At 31.9% G+C, this 22243-nt stretch overlaps 1 protein-coding gene across 2 annotated transcripts; it reads left to right on the top strand.

Moving 5' to 3' along the window:
• The first annotated feature begins 987 nt into the window (after positions 1 to 987).
• LOC108560533 (RNA-binding protein fusilli) lies at positions 988 to 21880 on the top strand. 2 transcript variants are annotated; one of them, XM_017918116.1, is made up of 11 exons: positions 998 to 2157; positions 11143 to 11515; positions 13014 to 13103; positions 13272 to 13326; positions 15810 to 15920; positions 16497 to 16767; positions 16826 to 17041; positions 17124 to 17357; positions 17445 to 17661; positions 20439 to 20659; positions 21628 to 21880. In XM_017918116.1, the coding sequence occupies exons 1-11, from the start codon at positions 2008 to 2010 to the stop codon at positions 21769 to 21771; spliced, it is 2082 nt and encodes a 693-aa protein (XP_017773605.1). In that variant the 5' UTR covers positions 998 to 2007; the 3' UTR covers positions 21772 to 21880. The 2 variants fall into 2 exon arrangements, with proteins under 2 accessions (XP_017773604.1, XP_017773605.1); XM_017918115.1 differs by lacking the exons at positions 20439 to 20659; positions 21628 to 21880 and having other exon boundaries at positions 988 to 2157; positions 17445 to 18467.
• The last annotated feature ends 363 nt before the right edge of the window (positions 21881 to 22243 follow it).

Below are 22243 nucleotides of genomic sequence, written 5' to 3'. Positions count from 1 at the left end.
CTTCTAATTTTATTTATTTTTATTTAATAATTTGAGAATGTTGATTGGTAAACCAAAGCTCAAATTATATACATAAATAAATTAGTTTAAAATATATTTATGTATTAGATCAAGAATTATTTTGATATAATATTTATTTTCATGTTTTCAAATGAATTTATATTGAAATTAATTAGTGAACATAATTGTTGAATAGACATTTAGATTGTAGTAACATTCATAGTATTGTCTGCAAATGTTAAGTTTTAGGTAGTTTTTGTAGTTAAAATATTTGATATGATACATTTTCTTTTAATTATTATATATTTTTAAATTCGTATATTTTGTTTCGTATAGTTTTTAGTACATTTCTGATAATATAATAGGTAATGAGATGATTTGTTTTGCATTTGACCATAGTAAAATTGCAAATTTCTTGTACATAACCTCCAAAGAATGTTATGACTGCAGGGTCAAAATAAAAGAAATCAAACTAATGGTAAAATAATTGAATAAGAAATTATGTAAACGGAATTTCTTAAACTTTTTATACTGAATTATGTATAATTTAAAACGTATTCTTTAAGAAATCAACTTACACTTAGCTTACATGCATTAAAATATGTTTATTACTATTATTTATAGATAATTTTCTATTTATATAGAGATTCAAAATTGTATTTCTTCCAAACATGAAATAAAGTATTTCCTCAATTATAATACTTTCTAGATAAAGTTGTTGCATGTTGTTTTTTTTATATATAGTTTTTTTTTAAATAGGAATCATGAATTTGTTAGTTGAACGTATTTTGTGAAAAAATAAAAAGAAATTGACGTTTTTGTAGTACGATTGATGTATTTAAATAATTTAGTTTTAATGGAAAATTGTGTATAAAATAATAAATGAATGAAATGATCGGAGGAACGAAAGAAACTTCGCAGCGCAGCGGCAACAATTTTGACGGATCTCTCATGTTATATAACTAGTATATATGTGATTACAGTTATGGACGCGAGTGTACCTGTACAGGTACCCTTCTCTCCGATTGGTGTGCACGGTTCAGGTAGAACCAGTATCGCGGCCCCTGCGTTTAGTTCACGGTAAAATTGAGGCTACGAAATACTTGTGTACCTGTGTACAGTTCGAAACGTGCACTCGAGAAAATCGCATTTCCCCAACAGAAAACGGATCTGCCGCACGTGAAACCTGTCACAGGGAACATCAGTAGAAGAAACAGTACACAGATATACAGAGAGATATTGCAAGTGAAAAAAAATAAATAAATCATCAAAAGCAACAGGAAGGAAATTTAAATAGAAATAAATAAAACGTGGGGCTGTTGTTATCCGAGCAATTAGACTACGCGATACCTGCTGATCGAATGTCCGAGAGTACGACTTTGTTTGTAATCAATTGCAAATTGTGATTTAGTGTTTCTGTGACGATTAAATGCTGTTTTCTGCGAGTGCGAGTTCGTGCAAATTTTTTAACCAAATAGACCAAAAAAGAGCAACAATCTGAGTAATTTACACTAGCCTTCATACGTAACGACATTGTGATAAATAAATGTATATTTTTCTATAAGTAAATTTAAAGCAAATTCAACTTGTATTTATATTAATATATATATAAGCTACAACTGTGATTATATAAAATTGATAGATAAGAGGTCTGATACGCCGTGCAAACAGTAGACTTTCGTGTAGGAATCGCGCATGGGGTTGCTGTCGTCCCGTATCTATTGCATTGACGGAATTTTCTTCTGCTGAATCTTTGCTAGATTCGTGTATTTTTATTTATTTTTTTTATGTTGTTGTACGGATGAAAAGTATACAATAAATAAAAATTTGAAAGTGAATTGCGTGGCAATATGGCGGACTGAGAGAGGCGAGCCTTGTGTGTTTATATTTCACTTAAGAGCATGGATTCGTGAGCCACCTGTTGCCGGACTGGAACCCGAAACGAACGTTTCGCAAAGATTTCGTCGTTATTGCCATCATTTTCCACTCATTGCGAGAGGTGCATAAATGAGCATCAAGGGCCTGAACATGATTGGGCCCCATCACGTCTGTGTGCTGTACGTCGCAACCGCCGGGCTGCAGGGACCGCTGATGGGTTCCGATGAGCAAGAGATTGTCCTATTGATATACGTCATCGTCGATGTTATGCAGAATAAGGTAAGAAGACAGTTGGAATTTTCAGACACGACCATTTTATATATATATATATTTACAACTCGTCCAACTACGCCCAACCTTTTATGCTAATGTCCTCCTATGTATGTTACTTGAGAAGGAAATTGTTCTCTCTTCATTACGCGCCAATCGCAATAAAATGTTTGCAAAACTAAGCAACTTCTTATATATCAACCCCAAAATGTAACAGAACGTACAAATATTGACACTGTCTATACAACAACAACAAAAATCACATAATTTTACCATAAGTCTAGCATAAAATAGATTTAACTTCACGTGGTTTTAACGAAGCTTCTATTCTATATTTAATTATATAAAAATATATTCCCTTTGCTTATAATTGTGACCAATAAAAAATAGAATTAGAACTTCAACAAAATAATGCATAACATGTTATTTTTTCATTAAATTTCTTATATTTCATACATTAACAATGTTTTAAAATTATTTGCATTTGAATTCCATTCGGTTAACAAAATATTAAGCAACAACTAGAAGCTTGTATTTATTTGCTATACTAAAAATAAACATTACTTCAATATTAAACAAGTTTTAACAAATACCTGGAATATTATACATGTTATAAATATAATATTTAGAAAAGTTGAACAGAATAAAACTGTTGAAATGCATTTTTTTTAAATATTAATTTTCAGAATATTTCAATTTTCATATCTTACTTATTTTGAATCGTTGTTTCTTACATTTAAACTTAAAAAAATATATTTTTATGAAGAAGTAGTGTTAAGTAATAATTATAAGTGAAAAAAATAGTATATAATAGATACAATGAGAATTTTACATTTATGTTTAAAGTATATTTCTTTTTTACTAATGTCTGTATACCGAGAAATTTTACAAAGTAATAAACTAGTAATATTCATCTATTTTCAACTTATTCAAGAACGTAATCAAGTCAATAATCAATGGTGGAAACAACCATTACTGTATAAACTATAACCATTTTATTGTTGTTGTTATTTGATTTTACAGTCCAACTAAAATGTTGAAACTTTAGACAATTAACATACATATTTTTTGTACTGCAAATTCTTAAGAAACATTTGGTTATTAAATTTTTAATTGACTGTAGTAATTTCACAACATGCGTCACTTTTCCCACCCATCTCAGCATGAAATTGAATTATTCTATGAACAAGATTTGTCATCTATTTTTTTTTACCTGTATTTGCAATAAATTGTAAATTTGTTCATGTTAATTAAATCTATTACTTCTAAGGTTATCTGAGCTATATATATATAATTTTAATGTGTAATTTATTTTGACTGTAATAACTATAATTATTTAAGTTAGTGCGCAATAAATAAAACGTGTTTGTGTTTTATTGTAATATTTATATATATATATATATTTTTTAATAGTGAATGATATTGAAATTATATTCGTTGCATAAATGTTATAAACATGAAGTTTTAATGGCCGAATCAAAGTTCTCAGAAATTTTCCAATAGATTCGCCTCGTTTAATGCGCCCCTCTCTCAAGTGACGACACCAAAAACCAGTTTTCATATACATATATATTTATATAAATGGATGCTAATTATTCCAAAATTATACAGAAATCAGATAGAAACCGAAAATTCGTTAAAAAATAAATTATGGATATTCGGACGAAATTTTATTGCGAAAAGAACGCAGATCAATTAATTAATTAAGTTTGTAGCTTGACCGCTGATTGAAATCACTTATGCTCGATTAATTACATTTTCCTTTACGAAACTACCGTCGCCTTATGTAAAAGCTTTTCGGTGTTAAGGTTTATGATAAATATTAACAAATATAATAGCAAACACTTAGATTGCATAATTTAACAATTATGTGCAACTTGTTGAGATTCAAAGTGCAAAGATATAAAAAACGTTGTTTTTCCATACGCAAGTACTTGGAAAGGCTTTTTTCTTTTGCTCAGCTTAGAAAATACGGGTTTTCTTGATTGGTTTGTTTACCGATTGACGCCACGGTCAAAGTTCTCGACTAGTTTTTTTTTTGTTTCACAATTATTAGATGTATGTAAAATTGTTTGTTTATGAATTTAATAACCATGTTTGATGAGAATTTTCAATAAAAATATAGTAATTAGAGTTTAAAAAAAATATGGAAATGAGCGCAATGCAATCAAAGTAAATTTGAAGTGATTAAACAATTTAAGGGAAATGATTTTAATTAAAGCTGTTCCAAGTGAGGTGGAATGGAAGACACGGTGTTGCGAGCAGACAGAGGAATAGAAATAACAATACGCTATTCGAGCAAAGAATATGAATAATTGAAAACAATACGAGAATTTCCATATTTTACATATAATGGTTAAAGGTTTCACCTTTATTCAAATATTTCTTAAGTTTGCGTACGAAGGACGACGCTTCATTTGAATTCCCGATCATCGCGTTTACCTTTTAACCCTATTGGGTCAAATATTCCTAATACAATTTAAATTTAGAAATAATTATGCAAATAAATTCTCTAACTTTGTAGAGCGTTTTCTTTTTTTTCATTTTTTGGTTGAATAAACTAAACATTATTATGTATATTCCAGTAAATGTGAATCTAGTTTAATCAATTAAACTAAAAACATTAAATCATTCAGTGAATGTCTTCGATTTGCGACGAATCGAGTCAAACGTGTCCACGTTTATATATTTTTTTGTATCATCATCTCGTCCGAAGGTTCTTGACTTCTATTCCATCCACGTTGGCATCAACTCTTTTAACTCTCAAACAAGTTTGGTAATTCCTTAATAGGAAACGAATTATCGTGAGATTCGGTTCGGGCACTTGCACCGTTAAATCTGTACCTCGCATTCGACTAATTGCTTCAAGATCTTCTTCAAAGATGCACATTTTCCACGTTCCTCGCGATAATTTCAGTTGCAACTCTCTATTCATCAGCAATCTGTTGCTCCGTCGTTGCGTAGTTGTTGTTGCCTCTTTTTTTTTCTGTTTCCTTCTCTGCCACTTCTTTTCTTTACAGTTAAATTCCCGAGTTACAAAAGCCATTTCGCTTTAATAAGCAACAGGTGGTGAAGCATTGCTGAACTCCATGTGTTGCAAAGACGAAGAGGAATTAACAATTGTTGAATAAAATACTGATGGGAAGAAGATGAAAAAACAAAAACTATCTTTAATCATCCATTGAAAATCGCTAAGGAAAAAAAGTCTAGTTTAGATTTATTCATTGGATTTTTCAATATTTCCATATTACTAACATTATTAAATTACATTAAAACTGTAGTTCTTCTTGTTATTATAGTAGCATGTATTTTAGTATTGAACATTGACTTAAGTTTGCTGACAATTAAAAAGTAATTAAAAGTCTAGAATAAACATCTAAGAATTTCAATTAATAAATTGCAGTACAATGCACCTGTGTGTATGTAAATAATGAAAAAAAATCTCATTGAAAGTAGAACCCACGTGTCTTAAGGTCCGTATCATTCAATTCAAATTCGGAGACCAGTCGAATCGATACAAACAATTGTCGACTGGTTCAAAAGAAGCGTATAACTTAGCAACTTATAATTAATGAATCCAAATGTGTAGGAGATCGCATCTCTGTATAGATGCATTTTCAGTAAGGAGTCAAGGATGCGTGTGTGCAGCACGCGTAACACATTCGTCCTGTCCATAAAAATCCTTTCGTTGCGGATGACTCAGCGCACCTAATGACTACCACTCGTTGGAATAATGGACATAATTCTGGATAGCCGAATTTGGTGTTTGGCACGAGCCACATGAGCAGATCGTTTTTGTTGCAGCGAAAATTGCTATAATCAAAGTTAAATGCACGGACGCGCATTCTGGAACATTGCAGAGCAACTGAACAGTTAGGTTTCAGGGTTCAGGGAAGTTCATCAGCGGCGAATTATCACCATCTCACAGACACTTCCTTCGTGATAATTCCAATTATGAGCATCAAGTATGGTTCTGATGTGCAACAGTATTTAATAAACGGTTAACTGTAAATGCTAAGTACTGTTTAATACTTCTCTTATATATCACTAAGATGGTCATAAACGCTTAGTAATTTAAATTCTATCAAACGGGTCAAGTCTTCTTCATCTCAGCATGGCGTCTTTTGCAGTCAACAATTAAGAAACCACTCAATGCTACTTTTTTAATTTGCATCAGTCAGATTTAATTTTAGATCTTTCTTCTATCATGATAAGTACAATTTTATCATGATAATAGATACTTTTTTTGTATAAAATGTATACTTAACAGAAGTGTTTTAGTGAGGAATTTGAATTCAGCTTTAGGTTTCTTGTGTCAAAGTATGTTGTTGGTTTTTTTTTCATTGTAAATATTTTTATTTCAAATTTTAAATTTAATGTGAAAAGTTAGAAAATTGATTACGGTATTAACCTACAAAATAAAATTACTGGATCCTCGAAATACTATGTATTATTATTAATATAGGTATTGCTATTTGGGTTAACAAGTATAAAACTTGTAAAAATTACATTAAATACGAATTTATAAAATTTACATGCTTCCATACATATTTTCTATTAATTTCTCTAGAATCTAGGTGAATTATGGAGAAACTTCACGTGACATGTAGTTTTCTTTTTCACTATTCATAACTATGGGAAATTGCAATCCTATAGCAACCCAGTTTCAATATTTAAAATTACTTATTGTATTTTTTTTTATTATTATTTTGGAAATACATTTTACCCAATATTAATAAATAATTCTATTATTTACTCACACATTTTGTAATGGGTCTGGAAAATTTTCTACCTAGCAACAAGTTTAGTTACAATATTCAAGTTATTTTGGTGACGACTTGAATAAAAGAATATATTGATTATTACATTTTCGTAATAAGTTCTTACTTGAGATAAAAATAATAAAATTGGATTGGATTATACGAAAGAAGGAAGATCAAATGTATTGTGCATAGTCTGGAGAAGATAACTGTGTCTAGAAAGATTTTTTAATTGGCTTCAACCAGCAGAACGAGGAACAATGGCGTGTGAGGAAACTGCCTAGAAAATTAGATTCTTCGGTCGTGGGTACACAGACTCATAGAGATTTCTCACCAGCAGAAAACCCGCCAGCAACACCACACCAACAACAACAAAAACACGCCACGCCGAAGACAGCATGTTTCTTTTTTTTTTTAAATCTTCTGTTGTTATTATTGCTGCTGCTGCTGCTCAGTACCAATTAGCACGCAAAAATGTGTTTTGCAATGCGCCGATTGGTGGAATTGCGAAATAAGCGCGCGTGGTTCAAGGAGAGTGCAAAGAACTGAAATTGGTTTTTTATTACGCAACGCGTATAAGGAGATGGAGGATTAGAAACAAAATTAAAATAAAAAAGAAACTTTCAAATGTATCTCGCTATTGGCAATATGTGTCACGTGTTCTTTTCAGATATATATTTTTTTTTATGTAACCTCTTCTAAAAGCATTTTGAAAGAGATTATTAAAGGACCAATTAAAGGATACGCTTCATAATATAGAAATAATTATAATAATAATTTAGTATACAGCAATTAATTAAGAAAAAAAAAAACAGAAATATTCTTTAGTCCTCGGTGGGCTGCGAAGCGTAGTTCTCTTCTGGCCTTCGAGTATTTCAATTTGTACTAATGATACACGGTGGCGTAACAAACTCAAAAGAAACATGCTCGTGCGTACACTTTTTTTTTCAAAAAAAAAATGTAAGCGAATATAAAAAAAATATCTTCTTGTATTCAAGGAAACTCACGTTGTTTAAATCAAGGACTATCTAAGACGTTATTAATTCATGCATACAAATACTTTGAATATTCAAGGAGCAGCGCCATCTAGTGTTGAATATGATGTGTTTTCATTGGAAAATTATTGTTAGATTTGTTAAATGTTGCTGCATACACACTTTTTGCGACATAAGATGAATTATTTTTGGATAAAAATCGGATATATACATAGTACAGTGTGCAATTGAAGAAGAAGACAGTTCGATTTTACTGTCATTCATTGACGAACATTCATATCTGTCTTGTTGTTTTTTGACAGAATTAAAATCCAATTTTTAAATTTTTCTGAATTCTTCAATGAAAGATCAAAATTAATTTTATGAATTTAACTAATTTTCACTTACTTTTTCTTTTCTTTTAATTCTTGTTAATTTATATGATACAAAACTTAACCAGGCAAAGATTAACTAATGAAATAAAAATAGAATGTAACTCAAGAGGTATTTGATTTTAGTAATCGTTTCTTGCTTCGTCCCTTCTTCACATAATATGTTTAGGAACGTGACTCGGGTGTAAATTGCGTCCATCCAGCAAATAAATTTGGAAGAGACGAGATGCCGGTTTTAAATAAAACATCAGGACGCATTGAATGAATGGGCTGCCCATGATAATAAGGAATCCATGAAATGGACGAAAAACAAACGCGATCGCTTGAATGGCGATTGTTTCCAATGCGGGGTTGAATATGTTATAAAGCTCGTGAGAGTTCCGGTAGGGCGCAACTTCCTGCTATTAGTATGCACCGACTGATGGTAAACACAATTGTGTATTAAGCTTGATACGATTGCATCTGTTTAAAAAAAAAACAAGTATACACATATGCATATGGCGGAAAATTTTAATACTTTTTTTTACGCAATTTCAACTTAATTAATCGGGATTTATTAAAGAAAATACTCTTATGTAAATCATTGTAGCAAAGTCGTAAAATATGAATTATTTGTACACGAATTTCGTTTCGAGGTTTTCTGAAATGCATGTACGACGGATAACCTTCACGGTGACACAGCAGACAATGTGCACGAAACTGAAAATAAATGTTATTTGTGCGAATGCATGTATTATGAACGATGAATAAGATGCATTAAAACATTCTATTTTCATATTAATAATACGAAACTGTAAGTTTTAACGTCAAAACAATACATTTTAAATTTAACAAGGATGGAAGAAAAATCGCTCTTATAATTATAAATATATTAATAGTTTATCAGTTATTGTTTATATATTCTATCTAAGCTTATCTCAATCTGCATTGTTATATGATTTGTCAAATTTTTAATACATATTACGTGAAACTTAAAAGTCATGGACATTCGTTTATACAAAAGATAGGTCGCATATTTTTAGTGGTTCATGCCTGGTTTTTTTTTTCTATCTACATTATTCTATAGTTTTATAATTACTAAATTAAATGAGATTTATTCGTTTTGAAATCAGAGAGATAAATATTATTACTACACATTTAATTGTTAAAAACTGAAGTTGGCTAAGAAATTTACTAAATCTCGACGAACGCATTTATATGGGAAAATTGTACCACTTGCATAAATGAAAGCTGAACATTCGGTGTCACGCGATTCTGCTCGTTTATAACATAAATGACCAAATACTTTATTGCTTTTACAAGTATGTTAATGGTAATTGCCTGAAACATTGTTAAAAGTCTAAAGAGAAAAAAAAATACAATCTACCAGAATATGAATGGACAATGTTTTAGAAATAAATAACAAAAAAAAAAGTATATTTTTTGTTGCACAAGTATAAAGTGTGTCGTTGTATTAGAAGAGTGTGCGTATGGAAGGAATTTGTGGAAGGAAATGTTGCAATGATCAATAAAACTTGATTGCGGTTAAATTTTGAAATGTTAAATACATCATCGGGTCCGCACCCATGTTAAAAAAAAACTATGTCTCCCGTAACATTGTACATAATATGCGTCAGCATGAAATGCAAGTCTACGCAACAATAATATTCGCTTTACGATCTCCTCCAATATTTATATTTATGACTTATCATATCATACACTTATTGATTGCACAATTACCGGTTAGCATTTCTATTCGCAATTATACAAGTAAATTGCAGTGGAAAGCTCAAGGACGCACGCGTGAAGCTCGAAACGCGCTCTATAAGCTAATTTCATTTCGCATAATTAATGTTTCAACTACTTTCTGTTCGTTTGACGTACGCTTGTTTCAGCGGTAACAAACAACTTTTGTTTCTCTTTATATATATATAACGTCCTATACTTTTATTCGTTCATTATTTTATCATTATTATTCTATTTCTATATGTGAGAAATTTCGTAACAAACAATTGGAATGCTTAGTGAAACAAGTTCAAAACGTAAATCATGTTATTTGAAATATTTACGTCGTTGGATAGTTAAGCTGTTATCAAGTAGATTTATTGCTTTCGCTATTTTTTTTCTTTTAATATCTTGCAGTACCGATCATAATAGAGTTAATTAATAAACGATAATTGTGTAAGATTTGCAAATACTAAGATGTTATTGAATAGTCAATATTAATTATATTTACACATTATTTAAACTTAATAATATAAAAATATTAACTAGTTTCATATAATTAATATGATTTGTAGGTTTTTGCTATCCCCAGCACACTTATTCTCTTATAATTGCAATTTTATTATAACAATCGATAGGCAACCAATCATGCAATGATTCTCAAGAATATGTTCAAATTAACATTATAGAAAGTTTACTCATTTAATTTGATTAATAAATTTAAAGTTAAATATGTTTTAATCATATCGATCAAATTTGAAACAACATATTCACATAAGATTACCATTATAACTTTAACAATCTCGTTTTGCAATAAACTTTACAGGAACTCGTTTAATTTACATGAATGCAAACAAGTTCTTATGATTATTTAATACCTGTTTGAATTTCGAAAATCCAAAGTAACTAATAAACAAAGCACAGTGGAACGAGTTTAATTCGTAACTTATTAAAAAAACATAAGTTATAAAACATCGTCACACGTTATGCGAAACGTTGCGCGTTAAGCGAGTCTTTTTTCTTAAAATTCATTTTGTTCGTTAAGCGAGGTTCCACTGTACATTAAAAAATAATGAAGATATTAAATATACTATTGTAAAGAACAATAATATTTCAGAGTTGATTGATGTTTAAATTATTAATTATTTTATTGTTATGTTTTAGATTGTTGGTGTCCAGCAGTACCCGATTAGGCCGTTGTCTGCGGATTCCGAAGACACAATTTTATTGGAACCATTGACCACGGATTCCGGTCTCACGGATGAACTGATCAAATCGTCGGGTCGTTTGCTGGACAATGCGATTTCCGAGTTCGACGCCTACTGCAACAGTCTGCACATAGATCCACACAATCCTGGTTTCCGGTTGATAACGGATGGACAACTGCCTCTCAGGCAATGTCTACATCCAGAGGCGTGCAGGAAAGAGATCGAACTGCCTTTCTACTACACCACCTTCCATGATCTCAGGAAGGATGCCAGTCGATTCGCCGGAAAAAACGACGAAATGCCGCAGAACATCACCGACATGCTGAGCTGTATCCTTTTCTTCTTTTTTTTTTTAATTTTTAAACACAATCAACATTATTATTGGACGCTTCCTTTTTGAAATGGACGGAAGTTATCATTAAGCGAACTTCCTTCTTGCAGCCTACCTGTAATTGGATTACTAATTATTGCAGTATGCAAATTTATATGCATTCTCACGACTTTGAAAGTAGGAAACTTAAAATCTTTTAACGACATTTTCCGATTTCTTTGCTTTCATTCATTTTATTTGATGTCTTTTTTGCAATTAAGATTGGCTCACTGCGAATCCGTATTTTTATTATCTACCGAGCAGCAATTAATTGATTTTCGTCAGAACAAACAAACATTTCAACAAAAAGAAATAGATGAATATAAAACAAGTAGATGAGATTTAGTGCAAAGCGGGTAATTGCCATGGCGTGAAAAACATTGCACGAGAAATGTGGCAAAAATCGAACACGAAAATTTCTTTGGAACAAAGAAGTTGCATTCCATTGTGTATTTAATGCACATGTAATATCGAACACTTTCCGTGTAATTTTGTTTGCTTATTTACCGGAACTCCTTGTTCAACTAGCCAGCTATATTCTTCTAATTATGAACAATTTTTAGCGGAACAGCAATTTTTTATTTAAAATGTTAGTTCATACTTCAACGCTCTAAACACACAATTACAAAGATTTTAATAATATCATTTCTAATATATTTCATTAACCAAGTGATTTTCAGTAATTTCTTAATAAATAATTATTTTAATACATTCTCGAGTAGTCTTAGAGAAATCATGATAATTATTTATATAGTTAAGTTAATTGGAATAATAATCAGATATGGATTTTACCATATAAATACTTTTAAACATTTCTAACTGAATCAATTCTGAAATATTAGTATGAATTATAACATAATGGATTATTTAAATCCTACACAATTGAATAATCTTGAAGCGTTATGTGAAATCAGTGAAAGATTTGAAGATATTATCTATTTCTTATTATGCTTTAAAATATTTGGAAATGTAGAATAAAGACAACAACCGTTGTTTGTTTTATAAATTGTCATTTGACGAAAAGCGATTTGCATTGTTGAAGTGGATTAATTTTAAGAAATTTTGTTGATTAATCAATGTACTGTTTGTTTGCTCAGCAAATTTGTATACTTTATGATCCGGAGAGGTTCCATCTGTCGCTGAGATTGCTGAACGTTTGAACTTCAACAGTTGCAAACAGATGACAGTATTCTTATCGAATGCAGACACTCACATTAGAGCGATTAAAATATTATCGGATTCTGCTGAAATAACTATGATATAAACAAAAAATATTGTGCTGCGGAATGCCGACGAAAAACAATATTCGCACAAATTTATATTTTTTTTTTTAAATGCTGATGTAGGTGTTTAATTCACCTGTGAATGCATTTCGAGTGCGTCGAATAACGATAACATTGCATTCATGCACATAACATGCTTAATGAGTAATTCTTCCTTAACAAAGGTGTGTACAGGTTTAGAGCTGAATCCGGAGACAGAAAATGAATTCTACAAGAGCGAAGCTAAGGATATGGTCAACATTGTACAAAAACTAATTAAGGAAGGTAAATATCAAATTGCTTTCTTTCGTTCTATTTCAGTTTAATTGCAAGATATAAACATTTCCTGCTGAAAAAAATCAAACAAACAAACAGAATCAGCAGATTTTTGTTTTCATTCGCTGTAATGCGAAGTAATTACGTATTTGATTTTCTTGTCTCTTTCATTTTCAGGGCACAAATTCGATTTGCCAGAGAACATCGCTCTTGTTTTGGAGCCTGGAATATGGTGAGTTTTTTTAACCGGTGCGACGAGATAAAGTTATCTTAGTCAGCGATTACCATTAACGAGTATTCAGTTTATACTAAAGGGCATTTGTAATCCGTCTACTTCTTCGTAATTCCAATACTTGTTCGTTTGATATTATATACGTGTAATATTCATAAACATCCTTGAAAGTAATACAATTTATTGTTTACTAGCGTTCAGTAACTTCCGTTCAGTGTCTTACACGACCTGTCTAGAAGGTACCTTCCATACTTTGAAGTTTCACTTACAACAGACAACACATTATTATTATTATTATTAAATTTGATCATAAATTATTTTCTGTAATGGAAACTTAACATAAAATTTCTCCTATTATGCGTTCAGCCATATATTGCTGTATTTTCTTATCACAATATTTGCGTTTGTTTAATAAACTATTGTTTGATCATTATTATTGTTTTACATTATTATTTATATTATCAATTTTCAATTTTAATCATTATTAAAAGTAACATAAAATATCTTGTACATATTTAAAAACAATGACTTTTTTGCTGAAGAAATTATTATAATTATTTATAGTATACATATATCCACTTTTAAGTATACTTTTGAAACTAAAATCGATAACACAACAGGATGCAGCAATTCAATACAGATAAGCTATCTAAATCAAATCTATAGGTACATTACTTATATAACACTTTTCTAGCTGATAAGTTTTGAATATCAAATTGGATTTTTTTTTCATTCTCATAACTATATTTGTAAACCTTAAATAGTTAATTATTTAAAAAAAGCTATTAAAATCAAATTATACAATTAGCCCTAATACAAATATTATAATTATATTCAAGGTAATTAATATGATGATAAAATGCGTGGATATTTGATTTCTGGTTGTAATAATGGAAAAGTTTTGTGCAACTTTCCTTGTTCATTGCCGCCGAACATTTAACAATGAAGGGCTTAAATTGCGCGGTCCTTTGTATATTAACTATAACCTTTGAAACTTCTGTATGGTTATAACTACCTTAAATTAATCACTATACCATTAGTGGTAGTCCGGCATCTACTCTTTCTAATCTAATGAAATCAATAAAATTCTTTGTGGGTCAACACTATATTGTGTATTATGTAAACAATGTTATGTTAAACACTAAATTAATATATCTATGTGAAATCTAATATTTTGTCAATTGTCCACCTGCAATGATTTAAAAATATTGATTCTTGCATTCAAGTGTTGAGTACAACTAATCCAAATTATCTAATAGAATCATCTAAGTAAACTCTCTAAATTGTCGAAGGAAGCGGTAGATTAGGAGAGTTATCATCATTAGGCAACACTCGAAACGTTTCACGATTCAAAAGTTGCTTTCTTTTTCTCCGGTGACTTCTTAAAACTGTTTTCAGTGAACTTAAAACATGTTATCGTCCTTATCTGCTGCTTCTTATCGTGCATGGGTATATATGTATTGAACGGTACCAATCGTACGTATGCCTTCCCCTCTCCACCCTCCCCACCCCCGCCGAAGAAACACTATCGGCACGGTTTTTGATAATTTTAATATATTCCATGACCGACCGATAAACGAAAACTAAATGCTGTCGTAGAAGTACAGAAAAAAGAAACAAAACCTGACGCGAGCGCGAGTTGCGCTTTTGAACCGATAGGTTTTCGACGCGTTCTCCATCCCATTTCGAAATACTCGATTTGCGATTGCCGCAAATCAACGAAAAAAAAAAGAAAGAGAAGAAATAGCGAGAACGATTTGTAGAATCGAGAAGAAAACAAGCTGGATGGTCAATTGGAAAATCCATAGATAACTAAATAAGTGCGACGGCCAGTTCATTATTTCATAATTGTGCTACGGTGGAAAACAGCTTGCGTTATTTTATTTGAAGGATTACGTTAGTTAAGGTAAAAAAAACTATTACACGTGGAAGCTCTTGAATATATAACAAAAAAAAACAAACACACACACGCATAGATGTTTGCATCGCCCTAATCGCATATTATTTCAACTATACAAGCGTTGATTAAACTTTTCAAATTTATTGATTTGCTTTATTTTATAGTTTCCATTGTTTTATTTGAAATTACCTTTTTAATGTTGTATTGTACATTATATTATTTCTACTAATTTGGACTTGTTAAGAATTTTGGTGTAAGTACTGGATATTTAACGAAAGTCGTTTTTTTTTCGGTATAGGATCATTGTATTAAATGAACAAGAATGTTCATAAATAAATAACAGATTAATTAATGAGTCTGAATCTTTTGGTTTTGATTGGTATGGAATGAAGAATAATCTTGTTTTCATGACATGGATGTTATCAAAACTGGACATGGCACAATGTATCAAAATATGGAGATATGTTTATTGTTGTTCATTTTATTCGTACCACTGAGTCGTGGCTAATGAAACAGTCGTTTCGTAGAAACGATTAAAAAACAATTATTTTCAAGTTATTTAAGTGGATATTTTCTGTTTCAGTTCGAAGGACGATGAAATAGACAGCAACTGTGTGGTAAGAGCAAGAGGATTACCCTGGCAAAGCAGCGACCAAGATATTGCAAAATTCTTCAGAGGACTCAATGTCGCCAAGTAAGTTGAACAACGTATGCATTGGAATTGTCGCCATTTTGTTTTCGCATAGGTGTTCTTTGATGTGCTTTTCGAAATGAGCATAGTTTTTTTTTTATTCTATTTTTTTTTGTATTATTCTTCTTCAATGATGACCGTGCACTATGCTACAATTGATATCAAACCTTATCAGTTTAATACATCTATTATCAAATCAGAGTCTAGTCGTAGCTCATTATTAGGTAATTGCAAGATAGTTTTCTGGTAAACATTAAATTGAAACATATTAATATGTGAAATAGCTGCTGCACTATTGAACATTATGACTTGTGATGCAATAATGAGGTAATTTAGGAAGGTCAACTGTATATCATGATAAGGTTGTATCAGCTGTTCAATATTAATATGTCGGTCCAAAGTCTTTTGACTCGGAACGGGATTCTTAGCAAATAAAGGAATTGTACAAGTGTACGCGGCTGCATGTCAGACATCCTCGGGATTCGTGTGAAAACAGTATAAATGCATCAGTGCATTGCAATTATTTTCTGGTCTATTGGAATTGTTGGAAATACTTAGTTGTTATTGTTGTTGTTGCAGGGGCGGTGTAGCTTTGTGTTTATCGGCACAGGGTAGAAGGAACGGAGAAGCTTTAGTGCGTTTTATAAATCAAGAACATAGAGATATGGCTTTGAAACGGCACAAGCACCACATCGATTCCAGATACATCGAGGTGTATCGGGCCTCTGGTAAAGATTTCTTGTCCGTAGCTGGTGGATCGAGCTGCGAGGCGCAGGCTTTCTTATCTAGAGGTGCGGCTGTCATAATTCGTATGAGAGGATTACCATACGATTGTGTGGCCAAGCAAGTTGTAAGTAATCGTGTTGAAAGTGATTTATATGGTTGATTTTTGTATTTGTTTATTGCAGCTGGATTTTTTCGCGTCTGGAGATAGCTCTTGTACGGTCCTCGATGGCACCGACGGTGTGCTATTTGTTAAGAAGCCGGACGGTCGCGCAACAGGTGATGCCTTCGTCTTGTTTGCAAATGAAACGGACGCCCCGAAAGCTCTTTCCAAGCATCGGGAATGCATCGGTTCCAGATATATCGAGTTATTCAGATCGACGACGGCAGAAGTGCAACAAGTAAGTGCCGTTATCGTTGTTCGATCGAGTTAAGTCCGCAGGGAATATGTGTTTTAATGATGTTTGGTGTGTGCTGTTGTAGGTGCTGAACAGGTCGATGGATCCTAAAACTTACGAGCAGCCAGCTCCGCTAATTACGCCGATGCCTCAGGTTCCTTTACTGCCGCAACATGTGATTACATCGGGAACGAGGAAGGACTGCGTCCGGTTACGCGGACTACCTTACGAAGCGCAAGTGGAACACATTCTCGATTTTCTCGGAGATCACGCCAAGAACATCATCTTCCAGGGAGTTCACATGGTGTACAATGCCCAAGTAAGTATCGACTCACATCCATCGAATGAGGAGCAAGCAATTCGATGCGTGAGGAATTTGTAAAACGAGATCCGTTGATTGTTGCAGGGTCAACCTAGCGGCGAGGCGTTCATCCAGATGGATTCGGAGCAGTCCGCTTTTATAACGGCCACTCAGAAGCACCATCGTTACATGATCTTTGGGAAGAAGCAACGGTATATAGAAGTGTTTCAATGCTCCGGTGATGATATGAATCTCGTGTTGACCGGGGGGATTCCGGCCCCGGTCTCTCCAGCGAAAGCGGCTCCAGCTTTACTCAGTCCCGGTATGTTACCTGCTATTGCGCCCTTACCCCCTACTAATATACCACCACCACCACCTCCGAATACGACGGTGGCTCAGATATCTCAAAACTTAGTGCAACCGAATCCGACACTCAGCTGGGAAAATCCGACTTTGTATGCGCAGCAACAGGCTCAGATGATTGCCCAGCAAAACCTGTTGGCACGTCAGAATCAAGCACAAGTCCAAAACGACATCCTCCTTATGAACCAAATCGCCCATCACAATCTCGCCGTCCTGAATCACGGTCCGCTCTCGCCCAACTCGAATCCAAATTCTATGCTCAAACCACCCCCGGTGGTGCTTCCACATCTTCTGTCGCAGCAGCAGCCTCTGCTCTTGCTTCAGCGCCAAATGACGCCCATGGGTTTGTCCAGACCTCCCATGTATCCACCGCATCTCCTGCAGGCATCATCCGCCCCTAATGTTTACCCTGTTATGCCCCACGTCGCCGTTAAACGCACCTACGGCGACGCATTTGCTGAACAAACCGCGACGCCGGCGAAACGACCTTTCCATCCCCAGGGCACTTTCCCAGTCTATCAACACTTTTATCCGAACATGTAAATATACACATACGTACGCGCAATCGAAAACACAAAAGACATGTAAATACATATATTCAAGTGCCTTTGCTATATAATTCGCTATACATATATATTTTTTGAGATATCTAAGCCAAACGTAAGAATGGGTTACATTTATATATATTTTCTGTTTTGGTTATTGGTTTATACATTTTCTTAACAAACTGTGATTCAATGCATTCCAAGTTTTTTTTTAATAATATTTTTTTATTATTATACAATTTGTTGTTGAGGTATATTTAATTTTTTTTTTGAATGGACGTTGTTTCCTATACTTTGTTGTGCAAAAAGGCTTTTTGTTGTAACAAATTGTCTGCGAGCCAGCAGGCTCTCTAAAATAGGAGAACTTTCTTGAAAATGAAAGTTTAAATAAAAGACTAATCGAGAAAATTGGGACTCGTTATCGTTGAGATATTTTTTATTCGGTATATGAAACATACTTTCAAAGATGACTTAACTCGATTTGTATATACATATATAAATATATTAACTAATTAATTATAGTTAGATGAGATTCATCTATTTTTGTTTATTCTAATTAATAGATACAATACAATAAAACAAAACGTACTAAGTTGTCTTTGGATACGATCTATTATATAAATGTTATTTGTTAATAGCTGGAATGGGAGATTTTTTTATATACGATTATTAATGATATTAGAATTTTTGGTAGCTTTTTTTTTTACGATTATTTTTGAATTTATATGTATATTATATAAGTTTATTCTTTATTTTTCAAAGAAATATTTGGGTTTAAAATTTAAGTTTGTTTTTATCTAGCATAGTTTATGATTATTTAAAGTTTTCGTAATTAATAATTAACGGTTGTAGGAATTATTGTTTACATTTAGTTTAAGCCTCTTGCAGTTTCTTGGCTTTCGCTAGATTTGGTGTGTCTTGGTGTGAGTGTTTTATTTTTCAATCGTGTACTAACCAACATTTGTTTCATATATTCTCTATATATTTTATAATTATTTTTCGTTTAATTATTATTATTATCTTTATTCAGAATCGGCTTACTAACTTAATATTTCTACTCTGGGTTTGTTTCTGCATGCCGCGCCACGGTTGACCAAAGTTCTAGCGAAAGTTACGATAGAGTTATATTTAGTTTAACTCTACCTACACTCATATTTTATTTTATTTAATTATTATTATTTTTTATTTTCTGTACTGTATGCAGCTCTTCATAAAATATGTTCTAATATATTTTTACACTTTTTAATTAATAAATGTTTACGTCACATTAATGCTTTTTGGGTTTAATGTTAGAATCTCTTTCGCAAAGCAACTGCACTGCTCATTATTGGGTTTCGATTGTTTACTTTATTTTATTTTTCGATTTCATATGTCTACGATTTTTCACCTAGTTTAGATTGGGTATATTTATCTCGCTTGGTTATACAATTTTGTCTAAATTAATGAGCAGTGTAGTGTATGTGGGCTAGTTTGTTGGTTGGCCGGGAGTCGGAGTCGTTCGTGGTGTGAGCTGCCGCCAAGCGGTAAATTATACTCTGCTACACTGTGGTGAGTCTTAATTTTATACTTATATACTTTTATTTTTTTAAATTAGATAACACCTTATTCTATCAACTTGAACATACGGAACACTGAGAAGTTCCGTACCTTACTTTTTATTAGGGCTTATACTATATTTTGATTGTTTTATTTATTTTTAATATTTTGGGATTATCTCTGTACCGGATGGGTTTTGATGGATAACTCAATGATGCAACATTCTCTACACGAACGTTGCAACATTGATTCTTTGTTGGTATAAGATTTGTGTGTGTTGTTGTTTCTTTTCAATGGTTGGTGTTTAGTTCCACATTTACTGGTGACGGTGAAGATATTATTTTTTTTTTTGGAGAATCATACGAAATCAAAAAGTCATATAGCTGTAGTTTAAAAGTCACACTAAATTTTTCTTCTGACATTTCTGTATCGGGGTTTCGGAATTGAAACAAGTATTTTGTTGATCTTCCCGAACACCATTTCTACTATTTAACTCACTAATAGCCGGGTATTATTATTACTATCAAAAAGAAAACATTACCAATTAGGATTTTTTTTTATATTATTTTGTAATGAAAGTAGATGAGATGTTTATGGATTCATTTTTGTGTGATTGGGTATGTGTAATACTAATGTGCGTTTAAAACTTTTTTAGGTGGCAACATAATACCGACAGGTTTTCATCCGGGAGCGAATTTTCCAGGATATGCACCCGTTCAGATTGCTGCTGCACCCATGGGAGCCCGACAATTTTTCCCTCCGCCAATATTTTATTGGCCATATCCTAGTCCCCCCGTCTCTCCGACCAGTTACTACGCGCCATCTATGCCACCACCAGGTGCTATGCCACCTCAACCTCAGCTACAGCAACAAATGGTAAACATCAACACTTTAACATTTAAATTGTCACTTCTTAGATAAGATTGGAAGTTTATTAATGCTGCATTAAATAGAATTATTTCAGTCTCAATTACTTATTTTTTTTTGCTTCAAATTCTTGTTGAATTTTCTTAATGTAACTACAATTAATTTAGATTTGGAAATAATGTAACAAATATACAAATAACAAAGTAATAGTATGCGGGACAGAATAATATATTTCGAGAAAATGATCGGGTTTAGTTCATTTCTATCTTAAAATATATACTTTCTGCCAAGAAGAACAAAAATTAACAAATAGAAGCGCATAACAATTTAAAGAATTTATGCGTATACAAACATTAAAGAGCAAAAGAAGCATTTGCTGTGTATACAAATAACTGTAAATTAACTGTAGCATATTTTAAATTTAAGATTTATAGGAGATTCTTCCATATCATCATATGGAATGTAATATTATGATTCATTATATTTTTATTACAATTTGTCCATTTTGTATACTTATTGTCTATATGACTCATATAAATTTAAAAATGCAACGTAATGTCATCAAAGTCCGCGGATTGCCTAGGAATCAAACACTATACTAAAAGAGCGTGTTTGGTGCGAAATTACAATTTGTAATTTGCAATTCCAGTGTATCGATTTGGCAAACATTAGGTGTGCATCACCGACGCGTAGCCAATATGCAGATGAGCTTTAAATTTTGAAGCGTGAATCCCTGCTATTTAATTTTGTGCTGCGTTACTTTATTGTTTAGCACATACGTCGTTATGGTCAAATAAATGTTAAATACATGTTTGTGCAGCTCAAAACGTAAATGTAAATAAATCGATACGTTACATAATACACCAAAATACTTGAATAGTTCATGTATTTTTAATCGAGTATGGAATATTCGAGCTTCAAAAGCACGTATAAAGTGCTTTTATTATAACAACAATTTGTTATTGTTTTGTTTTCAGTTGCCACCGGATTGTATACCAATGCAAGCGATGCCCGGGCCGATTCCGCAGATGGACGGGCGCATCCTCCCTGACCAAATGCCACGACCCGAACACGAAAAACCACGACAGAACTTCAGCCAATACGTCGAACTGATCATTTAGTAAGACATAAAACGGATATAGTCATTAAATTCTATTAATTTAATAAATATCAAATCAAATAAACTCTAAGACATAAAACATACATATATATAATATATAAATATAGAAAAGAAAACTTATTGAAATATCTATTCAAAGTAATTAGTTATAAGTTGAAATTCATATCGTAAATCTTATATAAAGAATATTGTGAATTTAATATATTTATACATATCAAAAAGATTTAATATTTATGTATGTAAAAAATAGTAAATTAAACATATATTATATATATAAACAATTAAAGATATATCTGCAGATGATTAATATATATATTTGAATATGTATTTAAAATAATATATTTTATGTTTGTTAACATATTAAATTTTATATACAACTTAATATAATCTGTTAGCGAATTTTAGTTCTTTTTATTTTCAAGCATTTTATAGCATAGATTGCATTTATAATTTGTTTTGGATTAGTCACGAGT

Source organism: Nicrophorus vespilloides, unplaced genomic scaffold (assembly GCF_001412225.1).
Source record: "Nicrophorus vespilloides isolate i.1.1-1 unplaced genomic scaffold, Nicve_v1.0, whole genome shotgun sequence".
Classification (NCBI taxonomy): Eukaryota; Metazoa; Arthropoda; class Insecta; order Coleoptera; family Silphidae; genus Nicrophorus; species Nicrophorus vespilloides.
Note: the sequence above shows the minus strand (reverse complement) of the source record. Positions and strands in the feature narration are given on the sequence as shown.

Coding starts and splice junctions, on each gene's coding strand:
- LOC108560533 (XM_017918115.1), top strand. CDS start 2,008: ATGAGCATCAAGGGCCTGAACATGATTGGGCCCCATCACGTCTGTGTG. Junction 11,516..13,013: donor CATCACCGACATGCTGAGCT/GTATCCTTTTCT, acceptor AGGTGTGTACAG/GTTTAGAGCTGAATCCGGAG. Junction 15,921..16,496: donor AGAGGACTCAATGTCGCCAA/GTAAGTTGAACA, acceptor TTGTTGTTGCAG/GGGCGGTGTAGCTTTGTGTT.